This window comes from Garra rufa, chromosome 2, assembly GCF_049309525.1.
Source record: "Garra rufa chromosome 2, GarRuf1.0, whole genome shotgun sequence".
Classification (NCBI taxonomy): Eukaryota; Metazoa; Chordata; class Actinopteri; order Cypriniformes; family Cyprinidae; genus Garra; species Garra rufa.
In genome coordinates, this window is record NC_133362.1 from 7,904,863 (window position 1) to 7,921,260 (window position 16,398).

Consider the following 16,398-nt stretch of genomic DNA (forward strand, 5'->3'; position numbering starts at 1 on the left):
ATAAAACAAACAGGTTTAGTTGAAGTTGATGGTATTTCATCCAGCAAGACATGTCTGTTAGACAAGCTGAGATGCAAGCAGCTATCGCGGATCATCAGGATGGAATAAGAGGTAGAGTTGAGTGTCATCAGCATAGCAGTGATATGAAAAGCCACTATGACCACTATGAACCAAGTGATGCCATGTGGACACAGAAGAGAAGTGGACCAAGAACAGAGCCCTGAGGCACTCCAGTAGTTAGAAGTTGCGACTTGGACACCTCACCTCTCCAAGATACCTTGAAGGACCTATCTGAGAGGTAAGACTCAAACCACTGAAATGCAGTTCCTGAGATGCCCTTTGCCAAATAAAGTTGACAAGAGGATGTAGTGGTTAACCGTGTCAAAAGCATATGAACATTTCGAGGTGCTTGACAGTTGTCAGAGATAATGTTAATGACTGGAGTGTGTCCAAGCGTTAGCTCACCATTTCTGTACAACATATATCCCACTCTCTAATCTTTTCTCAATAGTAAATGGATGGCCAGCTGCCAGGGCTGCTCCCGCAGCACACTCTGAAACAGTAACTGATGCAATGACCCTCTCCGTCCCCCCTTTTCCTGACCAGCCCTGCCTGTCGTTCTCGATCTGGGATTACCACCTCCTTCGGTTTCCTTCAGGGCAAATGAACAACCATCTTGACACTTTCATTTAAACCTGCGAGCGGCCTGAGCAATCCTCGCAAAAGCAGCGGGAGTCGACAAACAGAGCCCGTGTTGTTTTACAGCTGCGATGATGTCATGATGTCAGAGGAGCGAAAATGACTTCCATCTAAAACAGGAGGACCCGGCCCTGCGCTTACTAATGCAAACTAGTCGACTCATTGGAGAGCACACATCGTGCTCGTAACTCGCTCGAAGGATCCCGCTCTCCTACCGTTAGCGAATGTGCCCGCGAGCCGCTTACGGAAACATGCTCTCACACCCAGCAAAACGGCTCCAAATGTGGGATGTGCTCAAGACCTGTTATTGATTATACCTCTCCTGTAGTCTTCACTCCTCTACCTCTACGCTTTATGTGCTAGTCTGTAAATGGGCGCTTAGTTTTGTTTCAGATGGTTTTTTAGACTCCTGCTGCTCTTTTTGGAGATGTCAAGTTTTCCACTGTGAACTATTTACTTGACATATTTTAGACTCAGGGTGTGCCTCTGCCTGTGGCCATGAGTTCTTAAACATGCCACATGCCACATATAGCTAAACAAGTCGACATGAAATCAAAATGAACCCATTACTTACTAAAACAGACTAAAAGGCATGTTTGATATCTTAATTCCTCTGTTTCAAGATGCACACCTGTAATGTTTTCTTCTAAGGCGTTTTTATAAAAGCTGTTAAAAAAAATCTTAATTTAACAAAGGCCTAGTCCTGGCTTAATCTAAGCCCCAACTGTGGAACTGGGCCTTAATGTGTATGATTTATTAGTGCACCGTATTATAAAGGATAAGAAATGAGTTTGTTGTAAAAACACCCATTTGACACCGTCCAAAATAATCATCATGGATGAAATAAGTTCTCCACCTCTACTTTGCTGTCATTTCGAAATGAGTCACAGAGACATAAAGTGCAAATACTGTATCATAACAAACTGAAAACATTTCATTTATTTATTTTGTTTAATTTTAATACTGTCGATAATAAAACACATTCTTTACAAAAAACTTGCTCTAATTGCACTTTTGTGCATGAAAGCAAGTGTGACAGTTAACACATTTGTGATGTTACAAAAGATTTTTTCAAATTTCAAAAGTTCTTTAAAATTTTCTATTCAGCACAAAATTTAATATCAAAACAAACAAATCAGCATATTAGAATGATTTCTGAAGGATCGTGTGACACTGAAGACTGGAGTAATGATGCTGAAAATTTAGCTTTGCATTACAGGAATAAATTACATTTTTAAATATATACAAATTTAAATTGTAAATAATATTTGCATATGAGTCCCCCCCTGGACTGAGGGACTCATGCAACTATTACAGAAGATTTAAATGCTCAGAAGGAAACACGATGCATTAAGAGCCGGGGTGTGAAAACTTTTTGGATTTGAAGATCAGGGTAAATTTAACTTCTTTTGTCTTCTGGGAAACATGTAAGTAGCTTCTGAAGGGCAGTACTACATTGACAAAATATGATATTTAGGCAAAATAAGAAAAATGTACATTCTATTCGAAAGTTTTTAATGCATTGTTTTTCCTTCTGGAGCATCAGTGAGCATTTGAACCTTCTGTAATAGTAGAATATGAGTTCCTTAGTTGTCCTCAGTGTAAAAAGATGGATCTTAAAATCATACAGTCATTGTTGGAAAGAGTTCAAATACACAAAAATGCTGAAAAACCAAATAATTTGTGGGACATTAAGGATTTTGCTGAAGAACAGCAGGCAGTTTAACTGTTCAGGAAAAACAAGTGACTCATGTACAACTCACTAAATATAAGTGAAATTTACTAAACAAACAAACAAAAAATACAACTGTGGATCATTCAGGTAACAACACAGTATTCAAAATCAAGCATATATAAACTTTTGAACAGGGTCAACTATTGTCTTGTGGACTATATGTAAACATCTTTTATGTGAAATATCTTATTCAGCTCAGTACTAAATAAAAAAATAACATGTATTTTCTATGATCCCTCTTATTTTGATACAATAATGAACATTTTGCAGATTCTGCAAGGTGTATGTAAACTTTCGACCCCAACTCTATCATTGCTGTCTTAATTCTAGGTAAGGGAGCCGATCCCAACAGACCTCAGTGTCGGAAAGCTAAGGACATCAGGAAAGAGAGGCGACTTCAAAAGGAGCAACAGAAGCAGCAAGAAGCAGTGAATCCCACCCCATCAAAACCTTCATCTAATCAATGCAAATCATTGGAGGAATTCATTACAGAGTCTTTACCCAACGACCCTCTGCATCGTTTAGAGGTAACACATCAACTTTGTTTGTATGTAAGACTTCTTTGAGGTCAAGTAACTGAAACAAGCCAAGGCAAGAGAGGATGCACCAACTGAAGGTGTAACTATCACACACACAGTGGTTTAAGTATCCTGGGTAAATATTCCAAGCTGTTCTTTTCACAAACAATCCTCTCCTGCTTTTTGCTGCGATTGCTTGGGTGAAGTCAGCATGGGTAAACAGCCAATGTTTTTGCTTTCTAAGCAAGTCTGTATGAAAGACCATCTTATACCCCAAACGTCATTGTCCCTGGAGACGGCACTGGGCCGGTTCATCCCTCAATTAGCTTGTCGACTGGATTGATTTGATTGACTTCAATATGTCATTCAATTATCTTAAGTGGATAGCAGTCAATGTCACAGTCATCTGAACAAGGTTAGTGGTTCACCCTGGAAAACAATACATGAGAAAATCCTTAATGACATTGCTGAGCAGCTCTTGTGTACACAAACTCTTTTGTTTCATCGGGAACTTTGGCAAAAAAGCGCTTTGTGTGTTTATTTATTCAAAAATGTAATTTGCGTGACAGACCCTTGTGTTGAAATCTCAGCCGTCAGAGAGTGGTTTGATGACAGTCTATTTGTTCCCACTTATCTCTCTGGATTATGAAAACGGATGTGTTTAAAGCAGTGCGTGGAGTATCACACGTTTCCTTTCCAGACTTCATTTTATCACTTGAGGGTGTTAGGGCTCATTTCTGCGAATCTTAGTTGTGGGGTTATTAAGCCCTCGGAGAGGGATCTCAGAGACACCCAGCCTAATGAGATGTTTACATACAGCCAATCAGACACGTGTGGAGTGTGTTTCATAATAGACAGCACACTGTAAGTGAATCATTCATTGTTTGACAAGGAAAAGATTACTTTAAGAAGACCTTGGCACATTTTACATCTGGGGATTTTGATGCTGAGTTCATTAAATGAATGTTCTGGGTTCAGTAAATATTGGAAGAATAGTTTACCCGAAAATGAAAAACACTGATTTTTCTTACATGATACAAAGAGATCTGAGCAGTGCTTTTCCATACAATGAAACAATAAAATATTTAGAAAGGACTAAATAAAAGTACTTCCAATTAGTCTTCTGAAATTAAGACATTATTGACTAATATTCCCCATCTGTGCCTTTACTTGCATTGCAAAACTCATATGCAAAACTTTAACAGGTTTGCTTGTTGGAATATCGGATATAACTTTATACATACAAATTTAGGGAGTCTTTTTTGCAGCTTTACACTTTCAATGTTTTTTATATTATTTTGAAATGTTTTTGAATGATTTCTGAAGGACTATTTGATGCTGTAGACTGAAGTAATGATGCTGAAACTTCAGCTTTGCATTAGAATAAATAACATTTTATAATATATTTACATATACTACAAGTCAAAAGTGTAAGTTTAATCCCAAGTACAGCAGGAACAGTACAATTTTGAAATATTTTTACTATTTAAAATATCCTTTTTCTATTCGAATATATTTTAAAATGTAATTTATTCCTGTGATTTAAAAGCTGTTTTTTTTGCATCATTACTGCAGTCACAAGATCCATCAGAAATCATTGTAATATTCTGATTTGCTGCTCAAAAACATTTACTATTATTATTATTATTATGTTGAAACATTTTTTTTCAGTAGATTTTTTTCAGGTTTATTTGACTTGAAGGTTCAGAAGAACAGCATTTATCTAAATGATGAATCTTTTGTATGATTATAAACGTCTTTATTGATCATTTAAAGTCTCCTTGCTAAATAAAAGTATTAATTTAGTATTAAGTATTAATTAATTTCTTTCCCACAAAATAAAAATAAAAAATTCTACTGACTCCAAGCTTTTGAATGATAGTGTATAATGTTATTTAGTTTTTTAGTTCAGATCAATTAAATGATTAATGTTTTAAATATTGATAATAATAAAAAATGTGTTTTATTATTATTTTTTTACATGTTTTAAACAGCAAATCAGCATATTCGAATGATTTTTGAAGGATCATGTGACACTAAAGACTTGAGTAATGATGCTGAAAGCTTGTTTTTGATCACAGGAATAAATTACATTTTAAAATATATTCAAATAGAATATTTATTTTTAACAATTATTTCAAAATTTTACTGTTTTTGCTGTACTTTGGACCAAATAAATGCAGGCTTGGTAAGCAGAAACATGAAAAATCTTACTGTTCAAAAACTGGTACACTGGTAGTGTACAAATCAGTTATTTTAAACTCATAATTAAAAAGTGTTAATGTATTTGCTGCATAAATGTAAAAAATCTTGCAGATGCCAATCTTTAAAAAGGTGGTGTTGAAACTTTATATATTTTAGGGTTGCATTTTTTTTAAACGTTTTATACATTATTGTATGGCAAATGCTTTTATTGAACCCAGAACATTGAAGTGTATCTGTATCTTCTTAAAATGAATTATGATGGAATATTGTTATCAAAATCGCCCTACGCCTGCAGAGGGCAGTAGAGGCACATTGTAACTTTCCCCACGTTAAATATCTTGTCAAGTCCCAATTTTAAAGTTTGCCTCTGCCCTCTTTCACCCCATGCATAATTTGAAATCTCTGAGCTGTTTTGACAGCGCTTCGCTCTCTTTATCTTGGTTCCTCCTCACACACTTAATCAAATGTCTGCATCTCAAGAGAATCGCCCTGCAGATTAAAAGACTTTACTTATGTTTATCTGAAACAAAAGTCGCAAATACCTTCATTAACTTGGCCAAGCAATAATAAGAGATGCTCAGTGAAGGCCAAATAAAATAAAAGCGAAGCTAAATCTCAGTCATGCTCTTCTGGGGGAACTTGCGAACCACAAGCACCTCGTCCAATGAAAACGTCTCCGTGAGAGGTCCTTTAATTAGGAACAGCTTCGCCAGTCAATTAAATGTTTTTTGGAGGATCGCATTTTGATTTGCCGCCTCACTTCTGAGGCCAGTTTGTCCTTGTGCAAACACAGATGATCCTGTTAGATGTCAAGCTCAGTTTTACTAATCAAACATAACATCTGATCCCACACAGTTTGCTTTTAAACTGATGTCAGACTTTTACACCCTTAAATAAGAAAAGCTGAATGAGGCTTAGTCTTGCTTTGTCTTCAGAGTGTGCAACAGAAGGACTTCTCTGTCGTGTATTTTATAAACGTTTATGCTTATTTTAATAAGAATCAATGAAGTTTGTTATAAATAACTCATTTATTGGTATATATAGCTACTGGGTGGATTTTTAAAAATAATTTTTCCTTTGAAATTCATATCATAACCCAAAGTATCGGTCATCGTTATTATAGCTTTTCATCATTTCCTGTGTGACTGTGGCCGCTAATGCGATATAATGAAAGCCAGTTCAGCTGCAGCTAGAAATTCAGGAAGTTTCCTTTGTAACCGTATACAGTAAGGAGACACTTATATACAGAGATAGATTCACTGCAGGTCTGTGTTTAATCATTAGTGCAGGAAGTCATATGTAATCGTCTTCTCTACAGTTTGCATTACATGGAGGACCAGGAAGTGGTTCTTCATCAATGAATAGTGTGTGCAAATTAACAGATTTCACAGACACACTAACATTCTTCCAAAATCTGTTGAGAAAGTGCACAACTAATTGCATTACACAGATGATTATCTAAATTATATTATTAGAGAATCTCATAAAGCCTGTCAAAAACTTTCCCAGGGTCATAAAAATTCATAAATAATTCATAACTGGGTTATATAATTCATAATTTCTTAATGCAAAGACATGTTTTTCTTTTTCATTTTAAGATGTGTTTATAGATACATAATCTTTAATATTTTCCTGCTGAACACATGCTGACTCTCACCCAAGCAAACAAAGGTTGTATCATGATGAATATGGGTCACTTTGTATATGTGTTTTTTATTTTACCAAATGCCTTTTTCTTTAACCACAAATATGCAGATGTATGAGTGAATCACATGAAATTACTGCTTAAATTAAACTGATTTTTTATTTTACATTATTATTTTTTTTTCTTTCTGAATAAAAATTTCCTGATAATTTACTCACCCCCTTGTCATCCAAAATATTTATGACTTTCTTTCTTCAGTCACAAAGAAGTTACGTTTTTTGAGGATTTAAGACTTTTTTTAACCTTCAATGGTGCTCAACAGATTGAAGGTTAAAAATGCACTTTCAATACAGCTTCAAAAGGCTCTAAACGACCCTAGCCGAGGAATAAGGCTCTTATCTAGCGAAACAATCTGCCATTTTCTTAAAAAAAAAAAAAAACCATTTATACACTTTTTAACCAAAAATGCCTAGTTTGTCTTGTCTACTCTTTGCACTCCGGTTCAAGAGAGTTAGGGTATGTCGAAAAACTCCCTTCTCATTTTCTCGTTCCAACTTCAAAATCACCCTGCATTGTTTATTTTTTGTAAAGGATGTTTGACCCTCTTTGCAAGTTTACTTTATAAACAGTGGGTCTGTGCTTCTGCAGCGATGTAGGACGATTTTGAAGTTGGAGAAGAAAATGAGATGGGAGTTTTTCGACCCTAACTGTATTGAACTGGAGTGCACAGACTACGCATGCACATTGCAGAGCTAGACAAGACGAGTATTTGAGGTTAAAAAGTATAGATAAGACTCTTATTCCTCGTGTAGTACTATATGGAAAAAAATCCTATAATGTATTCCTCAAAAAAAAAAAAACTAATTTCTTTGCAACTGAAGAAAGAAAGACATGAACATCTTAGATGACATGCAGGTGAGTAAATTATCAGGAAAGTCATAATGTCACAATACAAAACTATTTAAATTGTTAATTAGTAGGGCTGGGACACGATTAATCGCGATTAATCGCATCCAAAATAAAAGTTTATGTTAACATACTAAATGTGTGTTTACTGTGTGTATATATAATGTATGTATAAATACACACACAAACATGTATATTAAAGAAAACTGAAAATAAAAATTAAATTTAAATAAATAAAATATTTATAATTCTATATATAATCTAAATTAAATACAAATATAACTATCCACACATATAAGTATTTTTTAAAGGCTTTACATGTATGTGTGTGTATTTATATATACATAATAAATATACACAGTAAACACACATTTAGTATGTTAACATAAACTTTTATTTTGGATGCGATTAATCGCGATTAATCGTGTCCCAGCCCTATTAATTAGGTTTATCTCCTTAATAAAATCCAAATATGATTCTTTTTTCTTTTTTTATTATGGACCCCTTTTTTTTTTACTGGTCATGTTCTTGTCCTTTTTCATGAGATTCACTCATGCGCTATAAAGAGAACTGCATGTACAATTTATTTTTATTCTGTTTCCATTTCAAATCATAAGATGTTCCATGCGCACTGTGCTATACTATTAACTTTATCTTGGCGTGTTTCTTGGAAACAGTCTGTCATTTTTCTGTTTAACCCTCTGATGCTCATCCTCATGTTGAAGGTGAGGCTAGTGCGCTCCAACCCTCCCAGTCCACAGTTCAAAGCTTCGTTTGATGCCTCGTACCAAGTGTACAAACTCTACCAGATGGCCATTCACAAGGACCCACCTGACAAACCTACCGAGAGCCAGGTCAGGGGATCCAGATCTAAAGGGCTTTCTCTTAGCTGCTGAGCACATTTGACATGGCCACGCTACTACTTTGGTCTTCAAATTGAATAGTTATTGAGGGTTTTGACTTGTGATACAAGATGGGTGGAAAGGTGAAAGGGCTAGAGCAGGTTCAACTGCAAGCAAAAAATCACAGTGCAGTGACTTTAATGAGCAGTGAGGAGGAGCAAACTGAAAGCAAGCAGACAGGAAATGAGAAAATGCTGAAGCTGTAAGAAATGAAAAAGTGGAGGGAAGCCATGGAAACTCCATGAAACAGTATGTATCTAATCCTGAAAAGAGGGTGAAAGAGAAATTGAAAGGAAATGAGGAAAATGCTCTCATCCGCACTGTGTAGGCAGTGTTTCTACAGGTGTCCGTGTTAAATGAGGAGTTTGTTGCTGTTGCTGAGATGTTTAGGTTCTTACGCAGGTATTTTGCCTCCCCTTTCCTCTTCTCACGCCAGCAATTTTAGTCAAACATTATCTTGTAGGTGGTGCACCTTCACTGAATGTGCTGTTTGTTGGCTTTTGCTTTAAACAAAATTGTATTTACAGTTCTTGTTTGTAAGTTTTAGTAGGTGTTTCTGACTAATGTAAGGAATTACAATTCATTAAGATTAATTTCTGTCATCATCGGTTTCCTGTTGTAGCACCAAAGCTGAATCAACAACGGCATAACAGTTTCATGTTGTAGCATATTCACCATCACATTGAATGCAATTGAATGTTATGAAAGGGACAGACTGGGCATTGTAAAATACATAATACGTAATGAATAGGATAGTATGAGGGGCCGTGCAAGCCATAATTCATTCTGGCACTCACACACACATATATTCTCCTCTCACATACATGTATTCTCCTCTCACATACATATATTCTCGAGCCGATTGTGGCCGAATGTGGTACTGTCTCGACATCATTGAGAAGATAATGGGCCAGAGCTGCGTCGGCGATACACAACACTTCTGGCTTTTCTCTGTCTCGGCTGAAAGCTGTTGTACGTGCAGCTGCTCCGCACTCGGTGTAGTTGTGTGTAACTACGTTCATGACGAATGTCGAGAGCGCATTATTGTAGCGCGAAAGCATATTAATATCATGTGCGAGCACGAATCTCTCCGCTCGCACGCGGATTTCCTTTGCTCTGGCACAAAACCGGAGTCGCGCTCTCAGATATACGCTGCTCTTGCTTAGAGAGAGTGCGCACTCAAAACGTGTCTCTCCTCTTGCGCAAACTGTGTGTGTGCACGCTCAAACGGTGTTTTGCACACTCGCAAATCTATCTGTGCTCAGGGGCGGATCTACCGGGGTGGCACGGGGTGGCAATTGCCACCCTAAGAAAAAGCCTTGCCACCCCATTTGCCACCCCATTTGCCACCCCATTTGCCACCCCAGCACTGTCCTAGTGTTCTAAAAATAAAAGAGATTCCTCGACCGATTTACAGCAGCGACTCTGTATTTTGATGAGATAAAAATAGCGTGCGTCCCAAACATCTATCAGCGTCGCCCTGGAAACCAAGGACTGACAGCTGGAAGAGCTAGTCAGAAGCCAAGCGATCAAGCGAAAACATGCCGGGAGGTTGTCGTATCAGTCCGCGATGGCTTGAAAACGACAAATACGAATTATTTTTAAAATTAGTAGTGGGGGCTCGCAAAATCGTCAGCCCGACGTCCCGGGGCTATTGTGTTTTCCTGTCGGGCTACCAAAATGTTTCACCGGCCTCCCCGACGGACTATCGTAAAGTAGAGGGCTCCTGCAGGTTCTAAACTCCTCAATTTAGTTGTATCAAATTTAAGGCCATAAAAACTTTTAAATACGTTAAATAGAATAAGAAAATGCTTATATATAATTTTAAGAGGTCTCAGTTGAGGACGGAAAGACGAGAATCGCGATAGGGCTGGATAAAACTTCAAAAGGCAATGATGTCATTGAATAAATATGCGCGCTGCACGTTTCAAAAAAGTCAAAACGCGGCACTGATGTCAATTTGCAAATTTTCAGATGTTTATAGTCAGATTATTGCAAATATCGACCCACATTTTTATGCAACAAACACAGAGTTGTAAATGTGAAACAAATTAATGTGCTTTCTAAAAATCGAAACAATTAAGACAGTAATATTTATGTTTTAAATAAATATAATCAATTATCTACCCCTTTTAATGGTATAAAGGCTGAAATGCCATTGTATAAGACGTTTTGTTTTTGTGAAAATCTGAATTATAAGTCATGTCATTTTATGGCTTAATAAAGTATGTTACATTGTCCAACCACACTCATACTGTGTTCATTTTACATCTGCAGCTCTTAAAAAGGGTCATACATTACCCTAAATTGATATTTAAAAATTCTGCAGATGCACTGTAAATAGTGGGGGAAAAAATCCTTCCTATTTGTTTGTTTGTGTATTAAAAATATTTTTGATTGCCATTTAGACTTCTATCTGATTTTCTATATTTAAAAATATTGTCTTTTTTATTTGGGCTAGATAAATTAATGTTATAATTAATTTTATAGCTTCTTTTTGACTACCTTTTAGTACTTTTAGGCTAAAATGTGAAATGCATTTGTGAAAAACTTGTTTTTGAATTACAAGTTTTAGAATTTTAGTTTAGTATCGTTTTTTTTTTTTTTTTTTTACAGTCATTTTATACCAGTCATTAATATGTTACCATAGACATTGCCCTACCCCAGTCATTCAGTATTACTTTTATTTGTGCAGGTCTTAAAAAATACAAAAATAAAAATAAAAATACTGGAGATACTCTGTAAATTATATTAATTAAATATTTTAAATTAATTTGTATACTGTATGTTGGCTATTAATATTAGGCAATGTTATATGCAATCCAGACAGTTGTTTTTTAATAGCACAATAACATCTGTTTTAACACAGTGCTGGAAAATCTTGAAAATGCACCTTGAAAGTGCTTGAATTTAACTTGTGAATGGTTAAATAAACTGTTGGTCATAACCTTGTTATTTAGTTTTCGGTCCTTGCAAATTTGTTGGTTTGTTAAAAAGATATTTGAATATTTTTAAAGGTTATTTTGTTGCTCTTGTTGCACTGAATACTGTGATTTATTTTATTCATTTTGAAGATATTTGTTGGTGATTTAAATGTGGTTTCTGTATATTTATTATGTGTTTTTTACTTAAGGAAACTTGATCCACTGAGACTTTGTATCCATATGCAGTCTGCATTGTTTGTCATGCTTTGTAAATTAAACTTGGCATAGACTTGCTACAGGTTTGCATATAACTCAGTAAAGAGAAGTTAAATATACCATGCCATCTAATTAAATCTAACTTTCCAATCCAGATATCAGGTTCAAGTCAATCACACATCAGCTTTTATTTAATTTTTATAGGAAAATGTAAAAAAGTGCATCCTGGTGTATACACCAAATAAGAATAGCGTTCCTTGAATCCACAAAAAAACATGCAAGGATGCTTGCTTCAGTGTTGCCACCCCTCATAATTTTCATGCCACCCCCTTGCCACCCCATGAATAATTTTCTAGATCCGCCCCTGTCTGTGCTCATGCGCTATAGATATGAAGTATTTTCCATCCTGTATTAAACATTGTCAAAAGCTATTAAACAATCAGATTTCCTCTGATAAAAGTGCTACGTGAAATCTTATTTGCTGCGAGGGAGCTAAACCTGGAATTCTTTCGACAATCAAAGATGGATCTTTAATTTCTTTACAATGTAATTCTTACATCATATTAAATAAATATTAGAAATGGCTAAATATTGGGTGCTTGATTTGTAAATAACTTTTCTAACAGTTTGGCCAAACCTCTCTGAACAAAATATTTATTCTAATTTAAGACTAAACTATTTAGATAAGGGTCAGAGGCATTATACCCTAAATACTTAAGATGTGGAGACCACATATAATACAACACTACAATGTATTTCTCATAACATAACTACATTATATTTTATGGGTTTAATGCATTTGCAGACAATTCAATTACCTGTAACTGTCATATAACTGTAATTCACTATTTTAGAGGAGAGTGCCATTGAATTTGTAGGTAATGTTAAGTGTTTTCGTTAAAAAAACATCTAACTATTCAGAACTGAAAACAAACAATGAATTAAAAAAATAAATCCCAATACATGTTCAAACAGCAGCGATTCTAGCAGAGCATTTGTTGTGTTATATCTTGCATCAGTTAGTCATTTAATGTTGATTTGATATGAATTGTTACTTTTTAAAAATTGATTGCAATGAAAATTCAGTTGAAGTATCTGATTTAATGACACAACACTGACCTTTCATATAAATTCTGAGGGGGCTTGATTATACAACTGGACAGAGATTACTGATACATGTATGTAAATCATCCAAGCAACCAATTCCTAGCATAAGCCTATAGGCTACATTTGATTAACACTGCTAAATATTATTAAACTGGAAAAAAAAATCAAAGATCCATCTTTGATTATCAAAAAATTTAGGTGCAGTTTACTCCCAGCCAATTAGATTTAGAGTGTAGGCTCTAAATTTCAGTAGTTTCATTAGTCAGTCATAGTAGTCTAATTAGTTAAATCTTTATTTATATAGCATGTTACAAGCCCCTGCTCTTTCTCTCATTGTTTCTTTCCTGAGTGCAGCTGGTAATTGGATGGGGACGAAGACTAGCACACACACCTGAAGCCTCTGCCTATTTAAGAGCTGCTGGTGGCACTTCAATGGCGGCTTGCCCTGGGAACTCTGTTTTGTGTTTGATTTTGGGTTTTATTTTCCTTATTTTCTTTTGTTAAGGATGGTGATTGTTTGTTTAGTTATAACAGAGTACATAGAAAGCATAGGTAAGTGAGCTGACCCGGAAGATTTTTGTTGTGTTTAATTTCTTTCTCGGGAGATATGAAGTTTTTCTTAACTCTTCAGTAAGTTGTGGTCTAAATTAGTTAGCTCACCAATCCTTATTTATGATTTAAGTTCAAGTGCATTTCCTTTTGTTTTCTGTTTTGGTCATATTCTCTTACTTTTACAATAAAACTTTTAACTTTTTGCTCTGGCCACTGTTGTTTTTGTTGGTTTTAGAATGGCTCTAATGTTGGTCCCTAAATGGGTCGTAACAAGCACCTTTTAAAAGAGTGTTTACAAAGTAAATTACAGAGAGATGCATGCATGCATTCACAGAACATACAACAATAAAATAGGAAATACAATAAAAATACAACTATAAAAAGTCAAGGAAAGTCTTTAGTTAACAGGTTTGTTTTAAGATACTTTTGAAAGCATAATGATACATTTTTGACAATGTTTAATCCAGGAGCAACAATACTTCATATCTATAGCATCATAAGCACAGATAGATTTGCGAGTGTGCAAAACACCGTTTGAGCGTGCACACACACAGTTTGCGCAAGAGGAGAGACACGTTTTGAGTGCGCACTCTCTCTAAGCAAGAGCAGCGTATATCTGAGAGCGCGACTCCGGTTTTGTGCGAGAGCAAAGGAAATCCGCATGCGAGCGGAGAGACATTCGTCATGAACGTAGTTACACACAACTACACCGAGTGCGGAGCAGCTGCACATACAACAGCTTTCAGCCGAGACCGAGAAAAGCCAGAAGTGTTGTGTAGCGCCAACGCAGCTCTGGCCCATTATCTTCTCAATGATGTCGAGACAGTACCGCGTTCGGCCACAATCGGCTTGAGAATATATGTATGTGAGAGGAGAATATATGTGTGTGTGAGTGCCAGAATGAATTATGGCTTGCACGGCCCTCATAGGATAGGATAGATACATGTTGTAACACACATGTGCTATGATGCCATTTTGTTGATGTCTTGGGGGGTTTCGCAGTAATAAGTAGGTCAGACTGATTTGCGAAAAAGTCTAAATCCGTGTTTTTGTAGCTCATCTGGAACACATGTATAAAATGCAACTAAAAACATGTTAGCTTACATAATGAAAACATTGTAATAAATTTAAGTTGTAGCTAATCTAGTTAACTAGATTAGAGAATATACAGTTGAGGTCAAATATTTACGTTATGTTTATTTAGTACTGAACTGAACAAGATATTTCACATAACAGATGTTTACGTATAGTTCACAAGAGAAAATAATAGTTTATAAAATTGACCCTGTTCAAAAGTTTACATCCCCTTGATTCTTAATACTGTGGTGTTACCTGAAAGATCCACAGCTGTTTTTTTTCCGTTTAGTGATAGTTGTTCATGAGTCCCTTGTTTATTCTGAAACCTGCTATTTTTCAGGAAAATCCTTCAGGTCCCACAAGTTCTTTGGTTTTCCAGCATTTTTGTGTTTTTTAACCGTTTTTAACAACAACTGTATGATTTTGAGATCCATCTTTTCACACTGAGGACAACTGAGGGACTCATGCAACTATTACAGAAGGTTCAAATGCCCACTGATGCCATAGAAGAAAAACCATGCATTAAGAGCCGAGGGGTGAAATTTTGATTTTGAAGATCAGGGTAAATTTAACTTATTTGGATTTCTGTAACTATCTTCTGTAGCCTCTGAAGGGCAGTACTAAATGAAAAATTATGATATTTAGGCAAAATAAGAAAAATGTACACATTTCTATTCCGTTTAAAAGTTTTCAACCCCTGCCTCTTAATGCATAATTGTTCTTCTGGAGCATCAGTGAGTGTTTGAACCTTCTGTAATAGTTGCATATGAGTCCCTCAGTTGTCCTCAGTGTGAAAGGATAGATTTAAAAATCAAACGGTCATTGTTGGAAAGGGTTCAAATTCACAAAAATGCTGAAAAACCAAAGAATTTGGTTCCTGAAGGGTCTCATAAACAACTGTCACTAAACAAAAAAAGAACACAGCTGTGGACCATTCAGGTAAAAACACAGTATTAAAGCCCCACTAAGTAACTTTTTTTACCTTAAAATAATGTTTCCGAACTCATGTCAGTGGTTCATCAACTCATAACAGGGTGAAACGGCACTTTCGTATTCGCTTTGCGACCCTCTATCAGCCATAACAGCACTATGTAAGTTTGGGTCGTCGGGTCGCGGTTTTGTAGTTCAAATGATACTACAAATGCGACTTGCTTCACGGCAGGCTTCACAAAAGGTTTTCATACTTTTATAAAGTCATACAACATACTCTACCTTGTCACTGGACCTCGTTATTTCCAAAGCCGGTCCTGGATAGCCTTTCAAACAAATAACGTGCATGTGACACGACGGTAGGCTAAATTATTTACGACAGCGGTAATGGACAATTCCGCTTCTAACCTGTAGAGGGAGCATTGAGGGAAAAGTTACTTAGTTTTGCTTTAAGAATTAAGGGGATGTAAACTTTTGAACGTTTTTTTTTTTTTTTTAATTCAACTTATTTTCTCTTGTGGACTATATATAAACATATTTTATGTGAAATATCTTATTCAGGTCAGTACTGAATAAACAATGACATGCATTTTGTATGATTTTTGTTCGATCCCTTTTGCAGATTCTGAAAAGAGGATGTAAACTTAACCTCAGTTGTATAGAATGCTTTGCATGTGACTTTTTGGACTGAATTGGTGTTGTACTTCAATCTTTGGCTTTTCTAAACTTCTGTTCTTTCTGCTCTCGCTATACAACATTTCCAAGTTATTGAATTGTTTGTGAATGCTTTGTGTGTGTGTGTGTGTGTGTGTGTGTGTGTGTGTCTGTGTGTGTGTATTTATACATTGAAGGATGCCATGTTATTGATATCCTACTGCTTATTTTTGCCTCAAACATGCTGTTTTTGTTGGGCTAGACATTTTGAAAAAGATTAGATTGGGCGTTTTTGTTAAAGCTGTCAAGGGAACAATGCTCATTCCAC

The 16,398-nt window shown here is 35.8% G+C and overlaps 1 protein-coding gene across 1 annotated transcript in view; it reads left to right on the forward strand.

The window, feature by feature from the left end:
• Window positions 1-16,398, forward strand: part of LOC141325837 (arginyl-tRNA--protein transferase 1) — a 124,766-nt gene that overhangs the window by 20,157 nt on the left and 88,211 nt on the right. The window contains exons 7-8 of the mRNA XM_073834567.1: window positions 2,765-2,961; window positions 8,434-8,562. Of these exons, the coding sequence (XP_073690668.1) occupies window positions 2,765-2,961; window positions 8,434-8,562 (326 nt within the window). The remainder of the gene's footprint in view (window positions 1-2,764; window positions 2,962-8,433; window positions 8,563-16,398) is intronic.